Source organism: Monodelphis domestica, chromosome 2, assembly GCF_027887165.1.
Source record: "Monodelphis domestica isolate mMonDom1 chromosome 2, mMonDom1.pri, whole genome shotgun sequence".
NCBI classification, from domain to species: domain Eukaryota; kingdom Metazoa; phylum Chordata; class Mammalia; order Didelphimorphia; family Didelphidae; genus Monodelphis; species Monodelphis domestica.
The window spans coordinates 169834742-169856329 of record NC_077228.1 but is presented as its reverse complement, the minus strand read 5'-3'; the positions used below and the strand labels follow the sequence as shown (position 1 = coordinate 169856329).

The following is a 21588-nucleotide window of genomic DNA, read 5'->3' as shown; positions in this document are numbered from 1 at the left end:
AGAGTCAATTCCATGTCTCGGCCCTTGAATTGGCTGAAAAGGGCTCCTCAGTAGAGTGGGAGGATGGAAGGTAGGTGGAAGGAAGGACTTTCTAACCCATCAGAGTGAAGGGTGAGTGGGGAGAGCCTTATTCCTGGGCATCTGGGAAGAGGAGAGATGCTTTGGAGGCTAGATACAGGCTGGCTCAAGGGTGGAAGATGAGTGACCCTGAAGGGGGAAGGGTAGGGATTAAAAAGTCAACAGCAGATGTGGTTATAACAACAGATTTTATTCAAAACCAAACCAGACAATATATAACAGGACAGGAAGAAATACAGTGACAGACCAACAGACCTGGAGAGGCCACATGGATAAATCAGAGAACAGAATAAAAATCGAGCATCTGGGACAGAAGAAAGGGAGAACCATGTAAGCCACATTGAACTGAATAGAAAACATTTAAATATAAAAAAAGAGAGAGCCCTATGGGCCCTAACAGGTGATTTTAAATATAAAGGGAAGAATTTTCTATTGGTATGGACATGAAGCAATTTTTGACTAAAAGAACCCTTTTGGCCCGCGAGTTAAGTGAGCTCAAATACATGGAAGACAATGAATACTGTGGCTAAGAATATGGTCACTCTGAGTAATGGTAGTGAGGAAATAAATACTCTAATTGATGCAAGAATAAAATAATTTTTAACAAGGTTGGGTTGAGGGAGGAATGAAATTAGAGGTTAAAATAGGGTAAGTTTTATTTACCATAATGGAGAGAAAGACCCATCACTGGTACCAAGTAGTAGGCTACCTCTCCTTTTTCAGCCCATTAGATGGTAAGAGATTTGAGGGCAGGGCCTTTCTTTGCATTTTTTTTTAAATCCCCAGAGCAGTACCTGGAACATAGTGGGTGCTTAACCCCCCCCCCCCCAATCTCTTTACCTTCTGTTGTAGAATCAATACTAAATATTGGGTACTAAGGCAGAAGAGCACTGAGGGCTAAGTGATGGTGGTTAAGTGACTTGCCCAAAGTCATACAGCTAAGAAGAGTCCGAGGCCAAATTTGAACCCAGGACCTCCTCCACCTGACTCTCAATTCATCTAGTCCTCCAACAGTCGCCATGAATATTCATTGATTAGGCTTTTGTGAAAAATAGTTTAGAAAAGAAGGGCAACAAGGATTCCAATAGCAGGAGAGCCTTCCTGGGAAACTGAGAGCAGCTTTGGGCTGCTTGGATCTATCCCCTGGGGTCAGATCAGGGCTCTGCCACTTACTAAAGGTCCCTCACAAGTCACTCTGTCACTCTAAGTCTGTGGGCCTCAGTTTCTTCATCTGTAACGTGAGGGGGTCAGTGAGGCGACCTCTAAGGTCCTGCCTGGCTCCAAATCTCTACCCCTATGCCCTATTAAGCCTCAGGGGATCAGAAAGTCCAGGAGCCAGGGCCAAGAACGGTGCTTGTAATACCAAAGTCTGCCACTAGAGAGCAGCAGGTGCAATCACTTTACTACCACCCCGCACTGAGTCTGAATACACGACGCAGGAAGAGTCAGCCCCTAAGGGCCAAGGTGGACAATCCCCAGCCCGGCCTCCCCCTCCTGTAGGTCCGGCTCCGGCCAGCAGAGGCGCCCTGTCCTAGGAGGTTCAGCACTCCTGCTGTTCTCTGCCCAGGGGTCCCTCTTCCACTCAGGCAGGACAGTGCCTAGGATGGGGCAGCGCAGGCCTGAGGGGCGGGAGGATTAGTGGCTGGAGAGCGGCTGAAGGCAGTCGGGATTTGGCCAGGACAACTTGCGGACTTGGGAGGTAGTAAGCTGCCCCAGCGGGGTGGGGGTTCTTTGGGCAAAAGCTGGAGTCGGGAGCGAGAGGGCGTGGCCGGGTGCCTGTGCGCCTGCGCGGCCTGGGTTGGAGGACCAGCATCTTCTGCCAGCTTCAGGAGATTCTGTGATTCAGGAGCAAAGGAGGGAACCATGGAGGAGAAAGCTCGTACCAACGCCCCAGAGGCTGGCATCGGGGTCCCTGCCCTTTGGCATCTTAGTAGGCACAGGCTGCGTTTTTTCCCTTAAAACATCTGGAATGGGTGTGTGGGGGCAATTTGGCAGCGTAGTGGCTAGAGCCAGGCCTGGAGTACAGAAGTCCCGGGTTCAAATCGGGCCCCAGGTGCTTCCCAGCTGTGTGTCCCTGGGCAAGTCACTTAACCCCCACTGCCTAGCTCTTCCCACTGTTCTGCCTTGGAGTCAATACTTGGTATAGGTTCCAAGACAGAATATAAGGGTGTTAAAAAATTCTGGGATGGGGTAAAGGGATGTTTCATGCCTCTCATTCCAACCCATCATTTCAGGTACAACTTCTTATTGAGAAGAAAGATGAGGAGGTTGACGTTGACTTTGGCTTTGTTGAAGAGTTTCATGACGGCCACACCTTCGTACTGGAGCTGGAGGAGGTCCTGGGGGAGGGGAGAAGACTGCTGGAGCCCTCAAGGAGACCTTGGGTCCCTGGTGGAGTCCCTGTCTCTTTGAACCTCAGTTTCCTCATCTGAAAAATGGGCATGATAATGCCTCTAACCCCTTCAACGCAGTTGTTGCTAAGCAACAGACAAACTACTTTGCAAACCATAAAGCCCTGTATACAGGCCAGCTTCCTTCCTCCTTTTCCTCCCTTCCAGCTCTCCCTGGGGGTAGGATAGATCACTTCACTTCTGGCCTGTTTCCTGAGAAACCTCCCTTTTTATCCCAATAGATGTCTTGAATTGCCCATGTTTGTTTTGCTTATTGTTCCCCGCATTAGAGTGTGAGCTTCCAGGGCAGGGACTTGGGCCTTTCTTTGTATATGGGAAGCACTTTGCCAAGTGCCTGGCACATAGTAGGTGCTTAATAACTGCGGTCTTAGAGGCTACGTATCCTCGGGGGATGTGGGGAAAGTGCTTTCTCCATCTGTGTGAGCTGCTGCTCTCTGACAACAGGCTCCTGGAGGGGCTGCACAGAGTTGGGCCTCTCTTTCTGCAGACTTTGCCATGAATCAGGATATGGGTGAAGGAATGAGTGAGAATAGGGAAAAAGTCCATTAAAATCCACATTCCATTGCTGGCCAGGGCCCCCCCCCCCCATAGGAGAGGATTCTTGCCCTCCCCCCCATTTCTCAGGCTTTGCATTTGCCATCCCCTCCTATCTGCCCACCCCACCAGCCTGAGGAAGTCTCCCGTGCTCCTTCCTGGAGGGGGCTGGGGAGAAGCCACTGCTGACCAGACCAGTCCCCCTTACCTGATAGTGAACCTGAAATCTTTCCATGTCCACACCCATGAACTTGGCCTTCACCTCAAACTTTCCTGCCTCTTCCCCAGGAATGATGTCAAAGATTACATTGCGAAAACTGTCAGAAATAGGATCCAAAAGGGGGGGATCGACTTTGTCCCTCCAGAGACTGATCCCCGCATTTGCAGAGGGAGAATGTTCCAGTCCTGCCCTTCTCAATGGAGGAGCAAGGGCTATGATAAAAATGACTCGGATCCCTAGCTCCCCCTCTTGCCTCCCTCCCATTAAAAGAAGGTCCCAAACGTAAGCATTTAGCCCCAGTTCCTCAGCTTGGGCCCAGAACTCCCCCTACCCCCCCTCCCCAACCACTCAGGGCCCCTGGATTTGTTTCTGTTCTGCACTCTGATCAGGCAACCATGCCCCCGTCTTCCTCCAGGCCCACCTCTGAGCCCATCCTCCTCCTCCCCTTTCTTTCCAGCTCTGAGCAGTCTGGGGCAGCTCCTCATGTGACTTTAAGAAATTATTCCCCATGCCCTAGTCCTAAAGTCTAGCTGGATATTCTGCCCTTGTCTTCTGTCCCTGGAGCTCCCCAAAGGCACGGGAAAGTTATGGATTGGCTCAGCTGGAAATCCCCCCCCCCATGTCCCCCTGGAGGATCGACTCACTGAGTGACTGGTAAGTCCTCGATTTCCACCAAGACCCCCTTTTCCCAGAGCTGGGCAGCAGTGTAATGGAGAGATGGCTGCTTCTTCCCCTTTCTGTCGCTCCTGTTTTAGAATAAAAAAAAAAAAAAGACTCCAGAGAATCCACTCAAATGTCTTCCTGGGAAAAGGGACTTTCTGTTACTATAGTAGGAGGGATGGAAGCATGACTATCAGAAGAACTCCTCACTGGCCCAGGTTAAAAAAGCACCCGCTTTATTTGTGGCTCCACTTCATCTTAGGGGTTTTCCAAAGATGAAATAAGGGTGTAGAAGTTTTTTTTAAATAGTTGCTTTTAAGTTACTCGTTGCCATGGAGAAAGATGCACGAGAGGTTGGCCTGGAAGACCGACCCTCCTCAGATCATTCCTGAAGGAGGAGAGCAGAAAAGGAGGTGCCGTGCTGGGATCTAGGCCTTACTTGTTGCTGTGGGCCAGGCTGTCCAGACAGGTGCGGATGTATTGGTTATAATAGTCGCCTTGCTCCTCGTAGAAGGCTGTCTTGGCCTGCAAGCCCTGGAAGGTGGCCCGAAGCTTCACCAGCTCTGCCTTTCTTCTCTGCCGGTGACGGCGCTGGTTTCGGATATCCTGGAGAGAAGGGGAGAGGCTTCAGGACTAGTCCATCCTCTAGCCATATCCACTCTCCATGGGGAATTCTGAGGGGACCCAGGGGTTACAGTCTTCCCTAGTAGGCCTAGCAGCAGCCTAACGATCTTATGCACGGTGGCACGTGACGGCCGCCCAGGGTTCTGCACCATTCTCCTAGGAGAGGGAAGGGCCTAAACGTGGTATCTCCCCGTGGCCTACCCCAGGGCTCTATACAGCGCTAATTATTTGTGGAGTAAAGGAATAAGGAGAGAAGTTTCAAGGGCATCCTGGGACAGGAAGAGAAGAATGATTCCGATCGCCCGCTCTGCTCCCTCAGAGAGGGCTGTTTTGAGGTCTCCATCGCCCTGGGAGGGAAGGGAGACCCGTACAGCTCCTGTCCTTAAGACGTTTAAGCGTCTCCCTCTGAGAAGACCGGCGTTGGGGCCTCCACCTCCCCCGAAGAGCGGGGCACAACGATGTTCTTGGCTTTCGGTGCCGGGCCGGGATCCGGCTGGTTACCTGGGCCATCTCATCCACCAGCCCCTGGTAGCCGTCAGCAGAAGTCACGAGGCCCAGACTCTCAAGGTGACGCAGGTTCTTCAGGACCCTCCGCTGCTTTTCCCTGATTGATAGAAGGGACTGGGCAGTCAGGGATCGACGCCGCTTCAGCGGCTCTGGGGTCTGGGCCTCAAAGGCTTGGCGTCTGGACATCAGTATGTGATGGGCAGCTTCCTGCAGGGAAGAAGAGGCACAAGACTCCCACGTCATCTCCACCTCCCTGCCTGCCAGGGTAGCCCACAGGTGAGGAAGAAGAGAGCGCTGGGGGAGATATCTTGACTGCACAGAAGAGAAGGTAGAAAGTCTAAGAGCCAACTTCGATTGTGGGACTGTCCTCCTTTGCTGCAGATCTTTGGAAATGTGGTTTAAACTGTCTGGGGTTTCCTTTCCCTCACATGTAGGTGGCACCGTGGATAGTGTTAGACTTAGAGTCAAGAAGATTTCACTGTCCTGAGATCAGATCGGGCCTCAGCCATTGACTAGCTGTGTGACCTTGAGCAAGTCACTTAACCCTGTTGGCCTCAGTTTCTTCATCTGTAAAATGAGCTGGAGAAGAAATGGCAAACCAATATCTTTGCCAAAAAACCCCAAATGGGAATTACAGAGAGTCCCACATGACTGAAAATAACTGAACATCCCCCACGTCAGTACATTAGGGAGAAACACAACCAAGATGGTACAAGGGATTGAAGGACTCAGAAAGGAACTTCTCCTGAGCGAATGCGAGGTCCCAACAGGTGTACATACCCAAAGTGTGGCAGAACAGGCCTGAATGTAGAGCACGAGATATTTCTGTTAGATCTGAAAGGTCTAACCTTGTTAGGTCCTGCCTCTCAGTACAGGCTCAGTGGACCCTCTTCCTCGCCTGTCATCTTTTCCTTATCCCCAGGAAGCCCCTGGTTTTGTTTCTGTCCTAGCCACCTCACCCTGCGCCTCATTCCTCCCCTGTCACTGCTCTCCATGCCCCCTTCTCTTCCGGTTCCCTCCATGTAGGCTGCCCGTCTCCACCCCTGGACTTTGCTCCTCTTGTCCCATAATCCTCCCCTCCCTTTTGTCATTACTGTTCTGTTGTGCCTGTCTATTCATGACCTGGACTACAGCATGCCTATACTGTTCATGGGGTTTTTTAGGTGAAGACACCGGAGTAGTGTGCCTTTGCCTTTTCCATTTTACAGACGAGGAAACTGAGGCCAACAGGGTTAAGTGACTTGTCCAGGGTTGTATAACTAGAAAAGTGATTTGAATGTCATCCTGACTCCAGGCCCAGAACTCTGTCGGCTGAGCCATCTAGCCGCTCCTCCTTCCTAGGCTTCCCCTCATCCCTTCTTCTCTTTCCTCCTGCTCATCCAGGACCAGCAGCATCTGTTTCTGTTTCCTGGAGGGGTATGATGGAACTACCCATCAGAGATGAGGAGAACTGCCCCTGGGGTTGCCCTTTCACTGATATTCACTCTAAGGGGGAGCTCTAGACTCTGGGTAACCAGGAGAGGCGGAGGACCGATTGACCTCACCTGTTCTCCTGATGGTAGAAAAGACAGGATGTCCTGAAGGGAATCTCCTGCCTGGAACTGGATGATATCGACCAACATCTGCTTGGTCCTGCAGAGAGAGAGATGGATCTCCTGAGGCGAGGGGGGACAGGAGGGAAGGAGGGACGGGGAAGCCATCACCCTGCCTCAGTGGTGTTTGGTGGAGGATGGGAGTCATTGGGATGGCTGGGCAAAGAGGTGAATCTGTGGAGCTGAAAATTAAAAAAACAAAACAAAACCTCTCCACAGTCCAATCTCTTCACATAGTCTAAGAGACTCCTAAGGCAGAACCAATCATGGGGAACCCTTATAGCCATCAAAGTCTGTTCCAGACCGAAATAGGCACCTCTTCACAATAGTCATGACCAGTGAACATCCCGACTCCCATTTTAATACCTCCAGTCATGGGAAACTCACTACCTTCCCTCCCTCCCAAACCCATACCTTCCATCTGAGAATCAACACTGTGTATGGGTTCCAAGACAGAGGAGTGGGAAGGGCTAGGCAATGGGGGTTAAGTGACTTGCCCAGGGTCACACAGCTAGGATGAGGCCAGATTTGCCCATCTCTCAATCCACTGAGCCGCCCTAGCTGCCCCCAGAATGCCTTGCTTCTTGAGGCAGTCAGCCTAAGCCATCTTCGGACTGCTCTGTTTACAAGTTTTCCTATACAATGAGCCCAATCTTTATAGTAAGATGAGAGAGAAGTCATTCAGCTTATTCTTCACCACGACCCTAACCAATTAAAATAATATCCCTCAGCGCCAGTGCCAACTACAGAACAATAGAGGGGGAGGGGGCTCTACCCTTTAGTTTCTAGATTGAAAGAGAACACGAAGGCACTTATACCAACAGCAGCAGAAATTGAAGCATGGGGGAAACCAATTAGGTTTGAGGCAAAACTTCAAGGGCAAGACAGCCAGATGAGTGTCGCCTGTCTGAGGGGGGAGAGGACCTGGGGGCTGCTCACCTCAGCAAGAGGCTCCTGGTGTTAGTGTCTTCAGGGTCAGCTTCAAGTCCCTCAAATTTGCTGGTGAGCGTCAAGGAGACTTCTAGCTGGCTCATGTCCAGGTTCCCATCTGAAGCCAAATTCTGTCCTGGAAATGGGACAGGGTGAGGAGTCAGAGGCACGGTGATAGGCACACAGAGAGCTCTTGGATTTCCTTTCAGCTGCTTAGCCTCCTCCTTTCCCCTAGCTCCTGGAAGTCTGCTTCCTCTGGGGTTTCCCATTGTTAGAGAGAGAAAGAGACAGACAGACAGACAGGGGGAGAGAGAGAGACAGAGGGACAGACAGACAGACAGAGAGGGAGAGACAGACAGACAGACAGGGGGAGAGAGAGAGAGACAGAGACAGAGAGAAAAACAAAAAGTGAGAAAGAAAATATGTGTTGCTCTGTGTGGCATCTTGTCGGTTTCCCTCTGAAATAGTATAACTATGGGAAGGATAAATAAGGTGTCAGGCTCTATTTGTAGAACTGATCTCCACTCTCATTCTGCCTTTGATCTGTCCACGTCCATGCGTCTTTCCTCTTCCTGGGATGGGGATAACCATCTTAATAATTAACATTAATTAATAATTAAATCTTAATCAATCTTAAGTAACAGACTAACTACCATCCCTGGTGATCTAAGGCTCACAAAAGAGTTTGTTTTGAATATCTCTTATAAGGTAGGCAAATAATGTGAACTTTCTGATTCTTGCTTTATAGCTGAGAAAACAAAGGGATCACTGATTTGTCCTGAGTTCAAATTTGACCTCAGATGTGCCTTGCTTTGTGACCCCAGGCAAGACATGAACCCCAATTGCCCAACCCTTACTGCTCAAACCCATATTTAGTATCGATTCTAAGATGGAAGATAAGGTTAAAACATTTTATCATTAAAAAAAAAAACTAACCCAATATACTTTTAGATAGATGTTCTCATTTGGTGCTTATTCCAACCCTGTGACTTGGGGAGTGAAAGTATGACTCTCCTCATTGGATAGATGAAGAGAATAGGCTCAGTGGCGTTTAGTGACCCACCAGGGTTATCCAGCATGAAGACTAGAACCTGAGATTTCTGGCTCCCAGCCAGGCCCCCCTTTCTCACCCGATTGGTCCTGGCCGTTCTTTGCTTGTGTTACAACCTGTGACACCCAGGACTTTATACTGAGGTCAGGCGCCTTTCTTTACAATAAAGAATAGCACCTAGACTCAGGGGACCTGGGTTCAGATCCTGACTCAGACCATTGGGGCCTAGAACAAGTCACGGGCTCTCACCCTGTGTTAGGAGTTTTTGAGCCCTGTGGTGGTGGGGTGAATCGAATGGGATAGTATTTACAAAAGGTGCTCGGCCAGAGCAGTCACTCGGTTCCCCTTTGCCCTTCCCTCCCAGGCGGAGGGCTGAGAGTCACCTATCAGGGCCGGGACTGTAGGCAGCTCCCCGAGATCCTCCAAGAGCTCATGCAGGGGGTCCCGGTGATCTGGTGCAATTGAGTCTTGATGCTCCAGTAAGAGCTAAGAAGGAAGAGAGAGGAGAGGTCGAGCTGGGCCCCGACTCCCCCAGACCCAGGCCCGCTCCCTGCCCCCTCGTCACCTTGTGAGTGTTCACGAGCTCTCCCACGGTGATGTAGACCACAGGCTTGGCCAGAGCCACCATGTCTGAGTACTCATCCATGGCGAAGCGCTCCTCAGGCTCGGGGACCCGGCACGCTTTGCAGATGAACTTCCTGCCCCGGAGAGGGAGGGAAGGGTGAAGTGTGGGAACAGGAGAGCTCTCCAGCCTCGGGGCTCCGCGAGGCATGGTCAGCTACGCCTGCCTGCCAGCCCTCAGGCTTGCAGTGAGTTCCAAGGGTAGGCTTATCATCGCAGCCGGCCAGGGCCCCCAGGTTCCCTCTTTCATTCTCGAGAGTGACCTCAAAAACGAACTAATTTGATTAAAGAGAAGGCAGCATCAGGTGTCAAGAGATTTGGGTTCAAATCCCAACACAAACACCTGCCACACGCTGCGGCCTTGGGCAAATTATTTAATTCTTTTAGCCTCAGCTTTCCACTCTGTAAAATGGACTCATCACCTTAAGAAAGGCATTGTTTTGCCCAGGGTCATAGGAAGTGTCTGAGGTTAGATTGGAACCCAGGCCCTCCTGACTCAGGGTCTGGCCCCCTATCCACTGTGCTACCTAGCTGCCCCAGGCGAGTTTTTCAAGGTCACACAACCTCAAAGGACTGCTTCCCAAGGAATATTCTTTCCACCAGAATTCTCCCTAAAGGATCCTGGATGGGCTAACAAAGGGAAGAGAAGATGCCCGCAGGGGCTGATGATGGGGTGTGTACGTGGGACCCACAGACCTGAACTTGAGGTGTGTCTCCTCCACGTAGGCGTTCAGGACCCGAAGGTGCCCATTCTCCCCCGAGAAGGGCTTGCCGGCTGCAGCATGCTGGAGGAGCTGCGCCACGGCACCCAAGATGTGGCGCTGGGAGGAGCTCAGGGCCCCTCCTGCGGCCAAGGCCACGATGTCGAAGGCGTCGGGGGCCACCACGGCTGGGTTCAGGAATCGGTAATAAAGGAGGTTCCCCACCACCTGAGGGTGCAGACGTAGGAGACATCACAGTCTGGCCCCCAGGCAATGTCAGAGCCCTGGGGGCCTTCAGGGTCCAGGCCAGGGCCTCGCCCCACATCTCAGCCTTAGAGACCCCTTTCTTTTAGCCTCAAGGCCTCATTCTCCGTCCTCGGAGCTCCGCTGCGCCCCGTCTTTGCCTTTCTTCCTTTCTCTTCCGGGGAGGTCTCTGGGCCCTCCGGTGTGCACACGGATGGGGCGACCCAGCCGTCGCAGGCACTCACCTTACAGATCTCACCTTCCGTGGCTCTGGGAAACTTCTCGGCCAGGGAAGTCTTCAGGACCTTTGCAACGTAACGCATCCCGTACCTGCAACAGCACAACGGCCGCCACGGATCGCCCACTGGCCCTGCCAAGCCTGGGCCAGGCCCACCTCCCGTAGGCGCTCCTGCACATCCTCAGCAGCCCCTACCCGCGGAAGCCCAGCGTTTGGATGCTAAGCTTCAGGCTTACGAAGGGCTCCTCTAATGATGCTCGGATGGCCCTCGCTAACAAGTAGTGCGGCCACCTGCCGGCCCCGGGCCAAGCCCTCAACAATGATTTTCTTATTTAACCCTCACGACAACCCTGGGAGGTAGGTGCTCTTAGCATCCCAAGTTTACAGATGAGGAAACGGAAGCAAACAGGGTCACGTAGCTGAGGCTGGATTTGAACTCAGGCTTTCCTGCCCTCCTAATTTTTAGTTGCTGAGCATTTCACCCACACTCTCTCCTAGGGGGCATCTCCCCCGCAGAGGCCTCCTCACGGGGAGGCCCTACGATCCTGAAAGCAGGGTAGAAAGACGTCAGTCTGTCGGTGTTCAGTCAAGACCCCGTCTGGAGTTTTCTTGGCAGAGATGCCGGCCCGGGGAGCCCCCCGTGGTGAGAGCGGGCCCCAAAGCCGTGGTCTGGCCAGAATCACTCCTCGCCCCCCAAAGCCCTTCTCTCCACCCCTCCCGGGAGTACTCGGCAAGTAACTGGCTGTTCCGGACCAATTCACCGAAGCAAACATTGCCCTGAGAATCTGGACTTATACACATTTACCTGTGATTTGTTATCCTAGAGAAGATTCTGTCTGAGATGAGCCACTGAGGGCTCCTCTACATCCATTGTCTCTATCTTATAAATCGTCACTAACGACTGGGTGCCACCTGACAGAGGGGTTTGTCATTTCTGCCTCCAGCTCATTGTACATACGAGGAAACCAAGGCAAAAAGAGTTCAGTGACTTGCCCAGGGTCACACAACTAGTAAGTGTCTGAAGTCAGATTTGAACGCGTGAAGATGAGTCTTCCCGTTTCAAAGGCCAGGGCTGTATCCTCTGCACCACCTCAGTCCTATCTGTGCTCCCCCCCCCCCCCCATCTCTCCTACTGGCACTGCCTCAGAATGATAGAGAGGGAAGCAGGGGAAGCCACAACCACAGCTTTTAGCCCGTCCCCAAACATTAACTTAGTAGCTGTTGCTACTCAATGGGAGGTCCTTGTCTAGAAGAACTGAATTACTCTGGATAAGCATTTGTGGGATGCTCTACTTGGGATTCCATTTGGGCATGGTCTGGGTTAGACAGCCACACCCCAACCCTGTGATTCTATAATGTCAATCTTGACATGCTATTGATGTTAACATATAAATATTGACATGACTATAAGTGAAATTATAGAATAAAAGGAAGTCGTAGCTTAATGAAAGGCTGGCTCACAACAAAGGGAAGAGCTGATGGACTTGGTTTTAAATTGTCCAAAGGCAACAAGAAAACTGCATTTCACTGGAAACTTGGCAATCTCATCGTATAGTGTTCATAATAAGAGCTGGAAAAAAAAGGGCATCATGTCTGGGTTCAAATCTGGCCTCTCTGCCTTGCAGATGATACTTAGTATTGATTCTAAGACAGTAGGTAAGAGTTAAAAGAAAAAAAGATCACAAAAGTTATTGCAACTTGTATAGCAACACTTACTTGCAGAGAGAGGAAATGGAGGTAGGGACATTCTCTGAAGCATTTAATTAGACATTCTAGATCGAATCAGCACTGGACTTTAAAGCTCATGGACTGACCTCAAGTCAAAGATGGGCCGAGTGGATAATGACAAAGAAAAATATTGGAATGGAAAACTTGATTTGGAAGTAAGAACGAAGAGAGAACACGGGCTTAGAGGCTGCCCAGAAGCCTCACACCAACACACAGTGGGACTTCTTCAAGAACAGTGTTGGGAGGCACTGGACACTGTGAACACTGAATAAAAAAATCCCAAAGGGGACAGTGGGGTGACTGAGAGGATTGAGAGTCAGGCCTAGAAATGGGAGGTTCTGGGTTCAACTCTGACCTCAGACAAGTCCCAGCTGTGTGACCCTGGGCAAGTCACTTGACCCCCATTGCCTAGCCCTTACCGCTCTTCTGCCTTGGAACCAATACACAGTATTGATTCTAAGGTAGAAGGATTAAAAAAAAATCACCAAAATGAAACTGGTAATAGTCCAACAGGCAAGAAATAACTGGTTACAGATGTGTCATTTCCACATTAGTTGTCTGTGTACATTTAGATCACTAACTGATTTGAGTGAAGACCAAAATCAAAACCAAATTAAAATGAGAAGATGGGTAGGTAAGGAAATTAAAACAACTTCCACATAGATAAAAGAAATATCAGCATGGATTTGGCTACCACAGAAATTGAAATAGCCTAAAATCCACCTTAGCCAGCAAACACTTGACATCCTTTGCAAATGAAGAGAGACACAATGGTTTAGAATATAAGCTTTCTTGCTATAAGATTATAAACAGTATCTCTTGTAAAATAGTGAAAAGTAGTGGGAAGAACATGTTTACAGGGTACTTGGCAAGAGCCCAGCTAGCCAGATTATATTAAAGGTATTTAAGAATGAAAATGGGAGCAGCTGGATGGCTCAGTGGATGGAGAGCCAGGTCCAGAGATGGAAGGTCCTGGACTCAAATCTGACCTCAGACACTTCCTAGTTGTGTGACCCTGGGCAAGTCACTTAACCCCAATTCCATACCACTCTTCTGCCTTGGAACCCATATTTAGCATTGATTTTAAGACAGAAGGTGAGAGTTAAAGAATGAAAATGGAATACTAATAGTAATAATAGCTAGCATTTATAAAGCACCTTCCATCTGCCTGGCACTGTGATAGGAGCTTTACAAATATCTCATTTGATCCGCATAACTACCCTGGGAAGTAGGTGCTATTAAGATCTCCATTTTATGCTTGATAAAACCAAGGCAGACACTTTTGATCCAGCCATAGCACTGCTGGGTTTGTGTGCCAAAGACATAATAAGGAAAAAGATTTGTACAAGAATATTCATAGCTGCCCTCTTTGTGGTGGCAAAAAATTGGAAAATGAGGGGATGACCTTCAGTTGGGGAATGGCTGAACAAATTGTGGAGTATATTGGTAATGGAATGCTATTGTGCTCAAAGGAATAATGAACTGGAGGGATTCCACGTGAACTGGAAAGATCTCCAGGAAGTGATACAGAGTGAGAGGAGCAGAACCAGGAGAACAATGTACACAGAGACGGATACACTGTGGCACAATCGAATGTAACGAACTTCTCTACTAGCAGCAATGCAATGATCCAGGACATTTCTGAGGGACTTATGAGAAGGGATGCAGCTTTCTCACATCCAGAGAAAGAACTGTGGGAGCAGAAACGCAGAAGAAAAACCATCACTTGATCACATGGGTAAATGGGGATATAGACTCTAAACGATCACCCTAGTGCAAATATAAATAATATGAAAATAGGTCTTGATCAATGACACATTTAAAACCAAGTGGAATTGCTCCTTGGCTATGGGGAGTGGAGGGGGACAAAGAACATGAATCATGTAACCATGGAAAAAAATTCTAAATTAATTAAATAAATAAATAAAAGAAGAAAATTTCAAGATTAGAAATTTCTAGGATAGCATATCTTGGAAATTCCAGACAGTATCACTGAACGAACAAACAAACAAGCAAGTAAATTAATGAATGAATAAATAAAAAAAACAGCAAAAAAACAAAAACAAAAAACCCAAGGCTGACAAGAAAAAGGTGAAGTGACTTGCCCAGGGTCACACAGCTGACTAAATGTCTGAGGCTGGATTTGAACTTGGGCCTTCCCAACTCATGGTCCCAGTAATCTATCCATTGAGTCACCCAGCTAGCTATGACTATCAAGGAAGGACAAAGAACAAACCAGCAAGGAAAAGATATGCAAAGATTTTTCTGACCCTTTTCTCCATCATTGAGAGCAGAGCCATACATAACTCCTGAAGTCCTTATACCTCCCTTCAGTTGTGTCGAACTCTTGGTGACCGACCCCATTTGGGGTTTTCTTGGCAGAGACACTGGAGTTATTAGTCATTTCCTTCTCTAGCTTATTTTGCAGATGAGCAAACTAAGGCACTCAGGTTTAAGTGACTTGCCCAGGGTCACCCAACTAGTAAGTATCTGAGGCCAGCTTTGCACTCAGTTACTCCTGAGTGCAGGCGCAGCACTCTACACATGGGACACCTAGCTGCTCCTCCACGATAATAAATTGCCTGTAATAACTCATTTTGAGTTTGTTCATGAACTTCTTTCCATGGATCCTTCCTGAGCCCATTTTCAGGTTACCCCATGTCTGGGGATAGAGATTGTCTAAGTGTACCAAGCAATGCGTACTTCTTGTCTCCCCCAGACTTGAAGAGGAGGGTCCTTGTCTTCTATCCCAAGGTTTAGTCTCCTTAACATGGATATTTTAGTTTCCCAAATAAACTAGAACCTCCTCAAGGGCAGGGATTCTGTTTGGCTCATCACCGATAGCCTCCACCCAACACACACAGGGCCAGGCACAGTGCTTAATAAATAATAAATACACTGGATGAATGGATAGATGGACAGATGGATGGATGAATGCAGTGAGCCCTTGCCCATAACATGCCATAATTTTAGGAAACTGGAAAGATACCACAGTGTAGAAGAAAGTGGACTGGATGGGGAATTAGGAAGACCTAGGTTCAAGACCCAGCTCTGCCACTTACCAGCTGGGAGACATTCACTTCAGCTCTCTTGGCCTCAATTTCCTCGGCTGTAAAATGGGGATAATAATACTTATACTAGCTACCTCCCAGGGTGGTTGTGAGGAAAGGGCTTTGTAACCTTAAAGCACTTTAGAAACCTGGCTACTATTGTTACTATCATCACCTCTAAACCTGTGTCTTTCCAAGCTGAAGAGTCCCTGCCACCCAACTTCCCCTACTGCCGCCATTAAATTTAAATGCTTTTCTCCAATCCTTCTCTGGCTCCATTTGCCTTTTTTTTTTCTTTTTAAGTACAATAACCAAAACCACAAGGTATGCCAGGAATGGCTCTCCAGGAAGGACCTTTAAGGCACGCCTGCCCACTGCTGCCTCATCCTGGAAATCTTCTATCCTTACCAAAGCTCTGCTGGCCCAAATTAGCCCTCTTCAGCTACCCAAACCCACCCTCCCCCCAATGTACTGAAATATTTCCTCATCCAGGAATCCTTCCAGGGTGGCATCCCCAGCTCTTCTCTTCCAAGTTGCCCCCCTTTATGCTGATCTTTGACCCCAAATCTGATGTTTTCAGCAATTCAATGCTCTGCCTGGCTTAGGGGCCTACATACGGGATCTGGTCCACAGATGAGAGGATCGCTGTAAGAAACTTCTCCGTCACAGTAAGAAGGCTCCGTACGGAGATGTCCATCCGTCTCTGGACCTCGGGATGGCTCAGGGCCTGCTCAGGGGTAACATCGTAGGGGAGGTGGCTGTGGACAGAGGAAGTCAAGGGGTTGATTCTTTGAGCTGCCCCCTTGGTCTAAAATGACACTGCTGCCTGGGCCACCAATACCAAGGAAACCTCAGCCCCAAACACATCTGCATGGCGAGCCAGCACTGTCAGAGCCTGGCCAGGGTGATAGCCTGGCCTCCAGCGACACTAAAGAAAAGAGGCTCGGGAGAAGCAAGAGAGATTCTAATGGGGGAAGGACTTTGGGGAGAAAGAGAAGGGGAAGGGGAGAACCTATGGATCTGGAGAATGAGTCCCAGGAAGGACAAGGAAAGAAAGCAGGTAAAATGGGCAGGTCTGGACATGGAGGCTGAAAGGAAAATGTCTTTATGGCAAGGGTGGGCAGCTCCTGCGTCTGCTCTGGAGGACATGGACTGGGCAGAAGAGATGCCCCTCCCCTCCTGGCTGAGAAATATCTTTGCCTGATACATGGCCTTGTTGAGCCAGCCACCCCAATAAGGCTGCCTTGCTTCCCTCGCTGAGCTCCACCTCTGTCCGCCCCACGCACCCGCACATTTGTTTACCTAGTGCTTCCTATTAAAAGCCCAATTCCATCAGGCCGCCATGTTGGAGGGGGCACCGCCCATTTGGCTACATTTGCCTACTAGGTTGCAAAGAGCTGCACACCATCATCTATACTCCCACCCAGCCGTCCTGACACGTCACTTGTGTGCACTGACTTAGCCAGGGAGCGCATTTGCACCCGGCCTCGTGGCATCAAGCCCATGAAAATCAGGGAAAAGGGGCCCTCTCATTTCTACCTTTCCTCCTGGCCCCACCCCCTCATTTTCCATGAGTTTGCATCCAGCAGCACCGTCATTCGCTGGCCACCTTTCAAGGGCTTCCAGCTGGGCAGCCTAGGATCAAGGGGATGAAAGGCGATCCGTCCGGCCTCCTCACCTCCGCTGGCCAGTCTGGGCCTCCGTCTGGTTGATCCATGTCTTATAGAGATGAATGGGATCCGTATAGACGCTGAGCGTCCTGTCCTCCAGGACGCCCTGGATCACCCCGCCCAGGATCTCCCGCAGGGCGCTCTGTCCTCGGCCGTTGCGGTAGAAGCTCACCACCAGCTTGATCACCGTCGGGCTGCCCGTCACCATATCCTGGGGCTGCTCAACCTTCGATCTAGGATAGAAGGAGACAGTCCTTCCTACTTTCCAAACTTCGCACGGCCCAACGCTCGCCACTGGACTGCCCAGGAATGTGGTGCCATGAACTGACCACTGAACAGTTTCCGGGGGGATACCATCACATCACTATGGGGCAGTGGTACGGGCAATTAGGTCTCGGCTATACCCTACTTGGTGTGACCTTGGGCAAGTCATTTCCCACATCTATAAAATGGGGGAGGTTGGGCTAGAGGACCACTAAGATTCCTTCCCGCTCTAAATCCTATCATCCGTTTTAACCCTTGCCTCTAAGGAGGCCCGTAGGGTCTTGCTCTAGCGTTTCTAATGCTATGGGGAAGTCTTTCTGTCACGTCTACATCCTTCTTGCTAATGTGTTCAAATATGGTGTGGTGTCTTGTCCTCGACAAAAGGACATCACAAAATCCTGCGGCCACTCCGTCCTCGACCCAGGAAAAGAAGACAAGGAAGGAGTCACCCAGGCCCAGTTCTCCTCTCTTACACCTCAAGAAATGGTCATTCCAGGGGCAGCCGGGTATCACAGTGGACAGAGCCCCAGGCCTGCTTTCAAATGCGGCCTCAGACGCTTCCTAGCTACGTGATCCTGGGCAGATCACTTACCCCCGGGTGCCTAGCCCTCACGGCTCTTTTGCCTTAGAACCTATACTTAGAATCAATTCTAAGACAGAAAGTAGGAATTAAATGAAAAAAAGAAAAGATCATTTTGGATATTTAAGACTTCCAGAAGGGCAACTGGATGGCTCAGCGGAGTGAGAGCCAGGCCCGGAGAGAGGTCTCAGACCCTTCCCAGCTATGTGACCCTGGACAAGTCACTTGACCCCCGTTGCCTAGCTCTTACCCACTCTTCTGCCTTGGAACCAAGACACAGTATTCTAAGACAGAAGGTAAGAGCTAAAAAAATGAACAAGGCTTTCAGTCTTAAGTTATTCTTGGTGTTTTCATCCCATGCCCACCTGCCTGTCACACCTACTTGATTTCCTCCTGGAGGGCCGTCTTAAAGAGCTGGAGAAGGAGGTAGGCTTCTCGGCGATTGGAGGCATAATTGTACAGGGTGAAAATGACTGACTCCATAAACTTTGTGGTCTTGTTCTGTGGCATCTGGAAGATCAGCTTGGCCAGGTAGATGGGCTGGGTCTGTGGGGGAGAGCAACCAGAATGGCTTTAACAGTAGCCACAAGGCTACAGAGGAGCCTGTAAAGGGCAGCCGCTTATAGAGGACGGGGGACAGCGGCGATGACCTCAGGTCACGGCAGACGTCAGGAGAGAGGGCCTGGGGCTCCTGGTTAGAGGCAAGGGGCCTCCTATGGAGGAAGGGAGGGCTCAGGGCGCTGAGGAAGAGAAGGGCAGGGCTTCTTTCTCCTTCCAGAGTCCTCTACTCACCTGGAGCAGGTAGAAGAGGTGTTGGTAGGCCTCTAACTTCTGCCGTTTCTCTTTGCTCAGTGACTTTAATCCTTTCTGCCTGTCTAGTGCCATCATGTCTGACAGATGCTCCTTGTTCTTCTTGGTCAGCTTCTTGCTGTGCAAAACAACTTCCTGGGGGTGAGGAGGGGGAAACCTCAAGATCCAGCCCAGAACATATGGTCTGGCACTGGGGCAGAGCCTCATCTCTTAGCAGCCTAGAGCTGCACTCTAAGGAGTGGGGAGGGAGAGTGGGAAGAGGCAGTAACCACAACTCGTATTTATATCAGCTCCTACTATGTGCAGGCCCTGTGCTAAGTGCTTTACAATTATTATCCAATTTAATAATAATGATAGTAGGTAACATTGCCAGGCACCGTGCTAAGTACAATGATTATCTCATTGTGTAGATAGAATTCTCTCTCCAAAGCCCATCTTACCCAGCATCCCCTTTGCGTGCACATGGATGCTGGGTAAGAAGGGCTTTGGGGAGAGAATTTTATCTACACATCATTTAAGAATAATAACTAAAAATCCATACCAAATTGCTTGCCATCAGCTGAGGTGGAAAGCAGGGGAGGGAGGGAAAGAGAACTTAAGACTCAACATTCTTTTTAAAATGTTGGAAATTGGTTTTACATGTCATTAGGAAAAACTTTTTTAAAAATTAGCATTTACATAACACTTTAAATGATTTTCAATGATTATCCCATTTAATAATAGTAGCTAACATTTATATACCTCCTACTATGTGCCAGGCGCTATGCTAAATGCTTTGCTATCATTATTTCATATAATAATAATAATAGTAGATAATCTTTATATATAGTTCCTGCTATGTGCCAGGTCCTGTGCTATATGCTTTATAATTATTATTATTATTTCATTTAATAATAATAGTCAAATTCTATACAATTCCTACTGTGTACCAGACACCATGCTCAAGGCTTTACAATTAGTATCTCATTTGGTCCTCATCACAACCCTGGGAGGTAGGTGCTATTTTTATATAGTTGAGGAAATTGAGAGGTGCAGTGACTTGCCCAGGGTCACACATTCCATATCCCAGGTCAGATTTGAGCTCGTCTCCCTAATTCCAGGCCCGGCACTCTATCTCCTGAGCCATTCAGAGGAGAGGGTGCGGAGCGGGCTGAGGATCGGCTTCTCTCAGGGTCACTCCCTGGCTATCTGGGGGCTGGTGCAGAAGAGAAAACCCAGATTGCTGCCTCAGGAGGCAATGAGAGGGGGGAGGGATTCCCCCTAAGGACAGAAGGGAAGAAAGTAGCAGAAGGGCATTCTTGTTGCAGAAGGAGCTTCCCCCTGGGGTGAGGAATTGGGAAGAAAGAAACTAGCCAGGCTCCGGAGGAGGGTGGGGATGCCCGGGAGGCCAGGGAAGGCCCACTTTTTCCTGACCTACGTCCAGGGCTCCAGGCTCTCCTAGAGATGCTGGGGCAGGAGCGAGGGGCATAACAGATCATGAGGCCATCTGGCCTCACAGGCTTCCTGGGTGTGAGCCTGGGCTGGCCTCAGGGTCCCGACTGCCCTAAGGCCGGAACGAGATGACCTTTGCGGGCACTGGTGGGTCACCTGCAGTGTGATTCGGTTCTTCACCAGCAGGCCGATCTTGATGTCCATGAGGTTGAGGTCTTGCTCCAGCTGCTGGTTGGACCGGATTTTCCTGACCACGTCTTCCTGGAGCCTCAGCAGCTCAGCCTCTTCCCAGAAGTCCTGCTGCCTCTGGTCCAGGAGGTGGGCGAATCGCCGCACCACAGCGAGAGGGGGGTGTCGATCTCGGACTGGAGGGAGACGAGGGGGAGGGGGATGAGGGCCAGAACCCTCCTCCGTGGCCTCACCAGCCCCCATCTCTCGGGCTGCCTCATTTCTTTTTGCCCTTTGGTGGAGATGGAATCCGGGACAGCTTTGTGGTTTAGGGGATAAAGAGCCAGGCCTGGAGATGGGGGACCTGGGTTCAAATCAGGCCCCAGACACCTTGGCTGGGCAAGTCACTTGACCCCCATTGCCTAGCCCTTGCCGCTCTTCTGCCTTAGAATCAATTCTAAGAGAGAAGATAGGGATCCTCATCCTCCATCATCTACCTGCTTTCTCCTTTCCTCCAGCACCCGACGGACTCCTATTCTTGTGGCTATCTGCGCCACTTCCTAGTTGTGTGACCCTGGGCAAGTCACTTAACTCCCGTTGCCCAGCTCTACGCTTCTGCCTTGGAACTGGTCCTTCTGTGTCTTGTCCCCAGACCTCCAGTTCCCTCCAGCGACCTTCCCCCCCTCCAATTCCAACTCCTTGGCCTGGGCTACTCAGAGGGTCATAGACTTAGAGCTAAAGGAACCTTCGAGGCCACTGAATCCAAACGCCGCATTTTATAGAGGAGGCCACGGAAGCTGGGTGAAGTCACGGGGACTCCAGGGACGCAGCGAGGCTGGCCCGTCACTCGCTCTCTTCCTTGTGGCCTCAGAAAACGAGAGGCTCGGAGAGCATCGCCGGGCCCTGGCCACCTTCTGGCGATGGCCCCCCAAGCTCACGGAGGCAACAGACCCAGTCTGCTCATTGGTGTATTGTGATGAAGCGATTAATCTTTTATACAGTTGGACTATTCATCTGGGAGAGATGAGAGCAGCCGGTATCCACGCCATCAGATTGGGACGGTGTCTCCCCTTGTCTGGAGATCTCCCTTTAAAATGGGGGAGGCTCAGGCCCAGAGAGGTTCAACAACTTGTCTAAAGCCACCCAGCAGTTCAGTGACCCCTGAAGTACAAACCAACTAACCCAACATCCTGTAGTCATCCCGGGCTCGCCTGGCTCGGAAAAATGCCTGGATCTTCACAATGGAACGAATCTGTTAGCGGAGAGAGAGAGAGAGAGAGATGACCACCTTCCCTCGTCGTCCTCGCTGCGTGGCTTGAAGGATGACGTACGAGGAAGATGGCAGGCCGATACTTACATTCTTCCGGAAAAAACGTCGTCTTTCCCGATATCTTTTGCGAGCTATGCACATCCGGACCCAAGCCTGGATCTTCGGGAGGGAGGGAGAGCATTGCATGGAGTTGGGCCCCGAGTTGCT

At 50.1% G+C, this 21588-nt stretch overlaps 1 protein-coding gene across 2 annotated transcripts in view; it reads right to left on the bottom strand.

Moving 5' to 3' along the window:
• Positions 1-249: 249 nt before the first annotated feature.
• Positions 250-21588, bottom strand: part of IQGAP3 (IQ motif containing GTPase activating protein 3) — a 55517-nt gene continuing 34178 nt past the window's right edge. Inside the window, exons 21-39 of one of the 2 annotated variants that reach the window (XM_056816242.1) lie at positions 21469-21540; positions 21294-21363; positions 20100-20308; positions 18495-18647; positions 18085-18248; positions 16867-17091; positions 15806-15946; positions 10418-10502; positions 9925-10157; positions 9173-9305; positions 8991-9093; positions 7566-7692; positions 6579-6666; positions 5029-5241; positions 4343-4509; positions 3888-3989; positions 3232-3340; positions 2288-2417; positions 250-1913 (exon numbers count right to left, since the gene is read on the bottom strand). In XM_056816242.1, coding sequence (XP_056672220.1) covers positions 2304-2417; positions 3232-3340; positions 3888-3989; positions 4343-4509; positions 5029-5241; positions 6579-6666; positions 7566-7692; positions 8991-9093; positions 9173-9305; positions 9925-10157; positions 10418-10502; positions 15806-15946; positions 16867-17091; positions 18085-18248; positions 18495-18647; positions 20100-20308; positions 21294-21363; positions 21469-21540 — 2508 coding nt within the window. In that variant the 3' untranslated portion in view covers positions 250-1913; positions 2288-2303. Of the gene's footprint in view, positions 2418-3231; positions 3341-3887; positions 3990-4342; positions 4510-5028; positions 5242-6578; positions 6667-7565; positions 7693-8990; positions 9094-9172; positions 9306-9924; positions 10158-10417; positions 10503-15805; positions 15947-16866; positions 17092-18084; positions 18249-18494; positions 18648-20099; positions 20309-21293; positions 21364-21468; positions 21541-21588 lie in introns of both variants that reach the window. The other variant, XM_056816241.1, reaches the window with a different exon arrangement.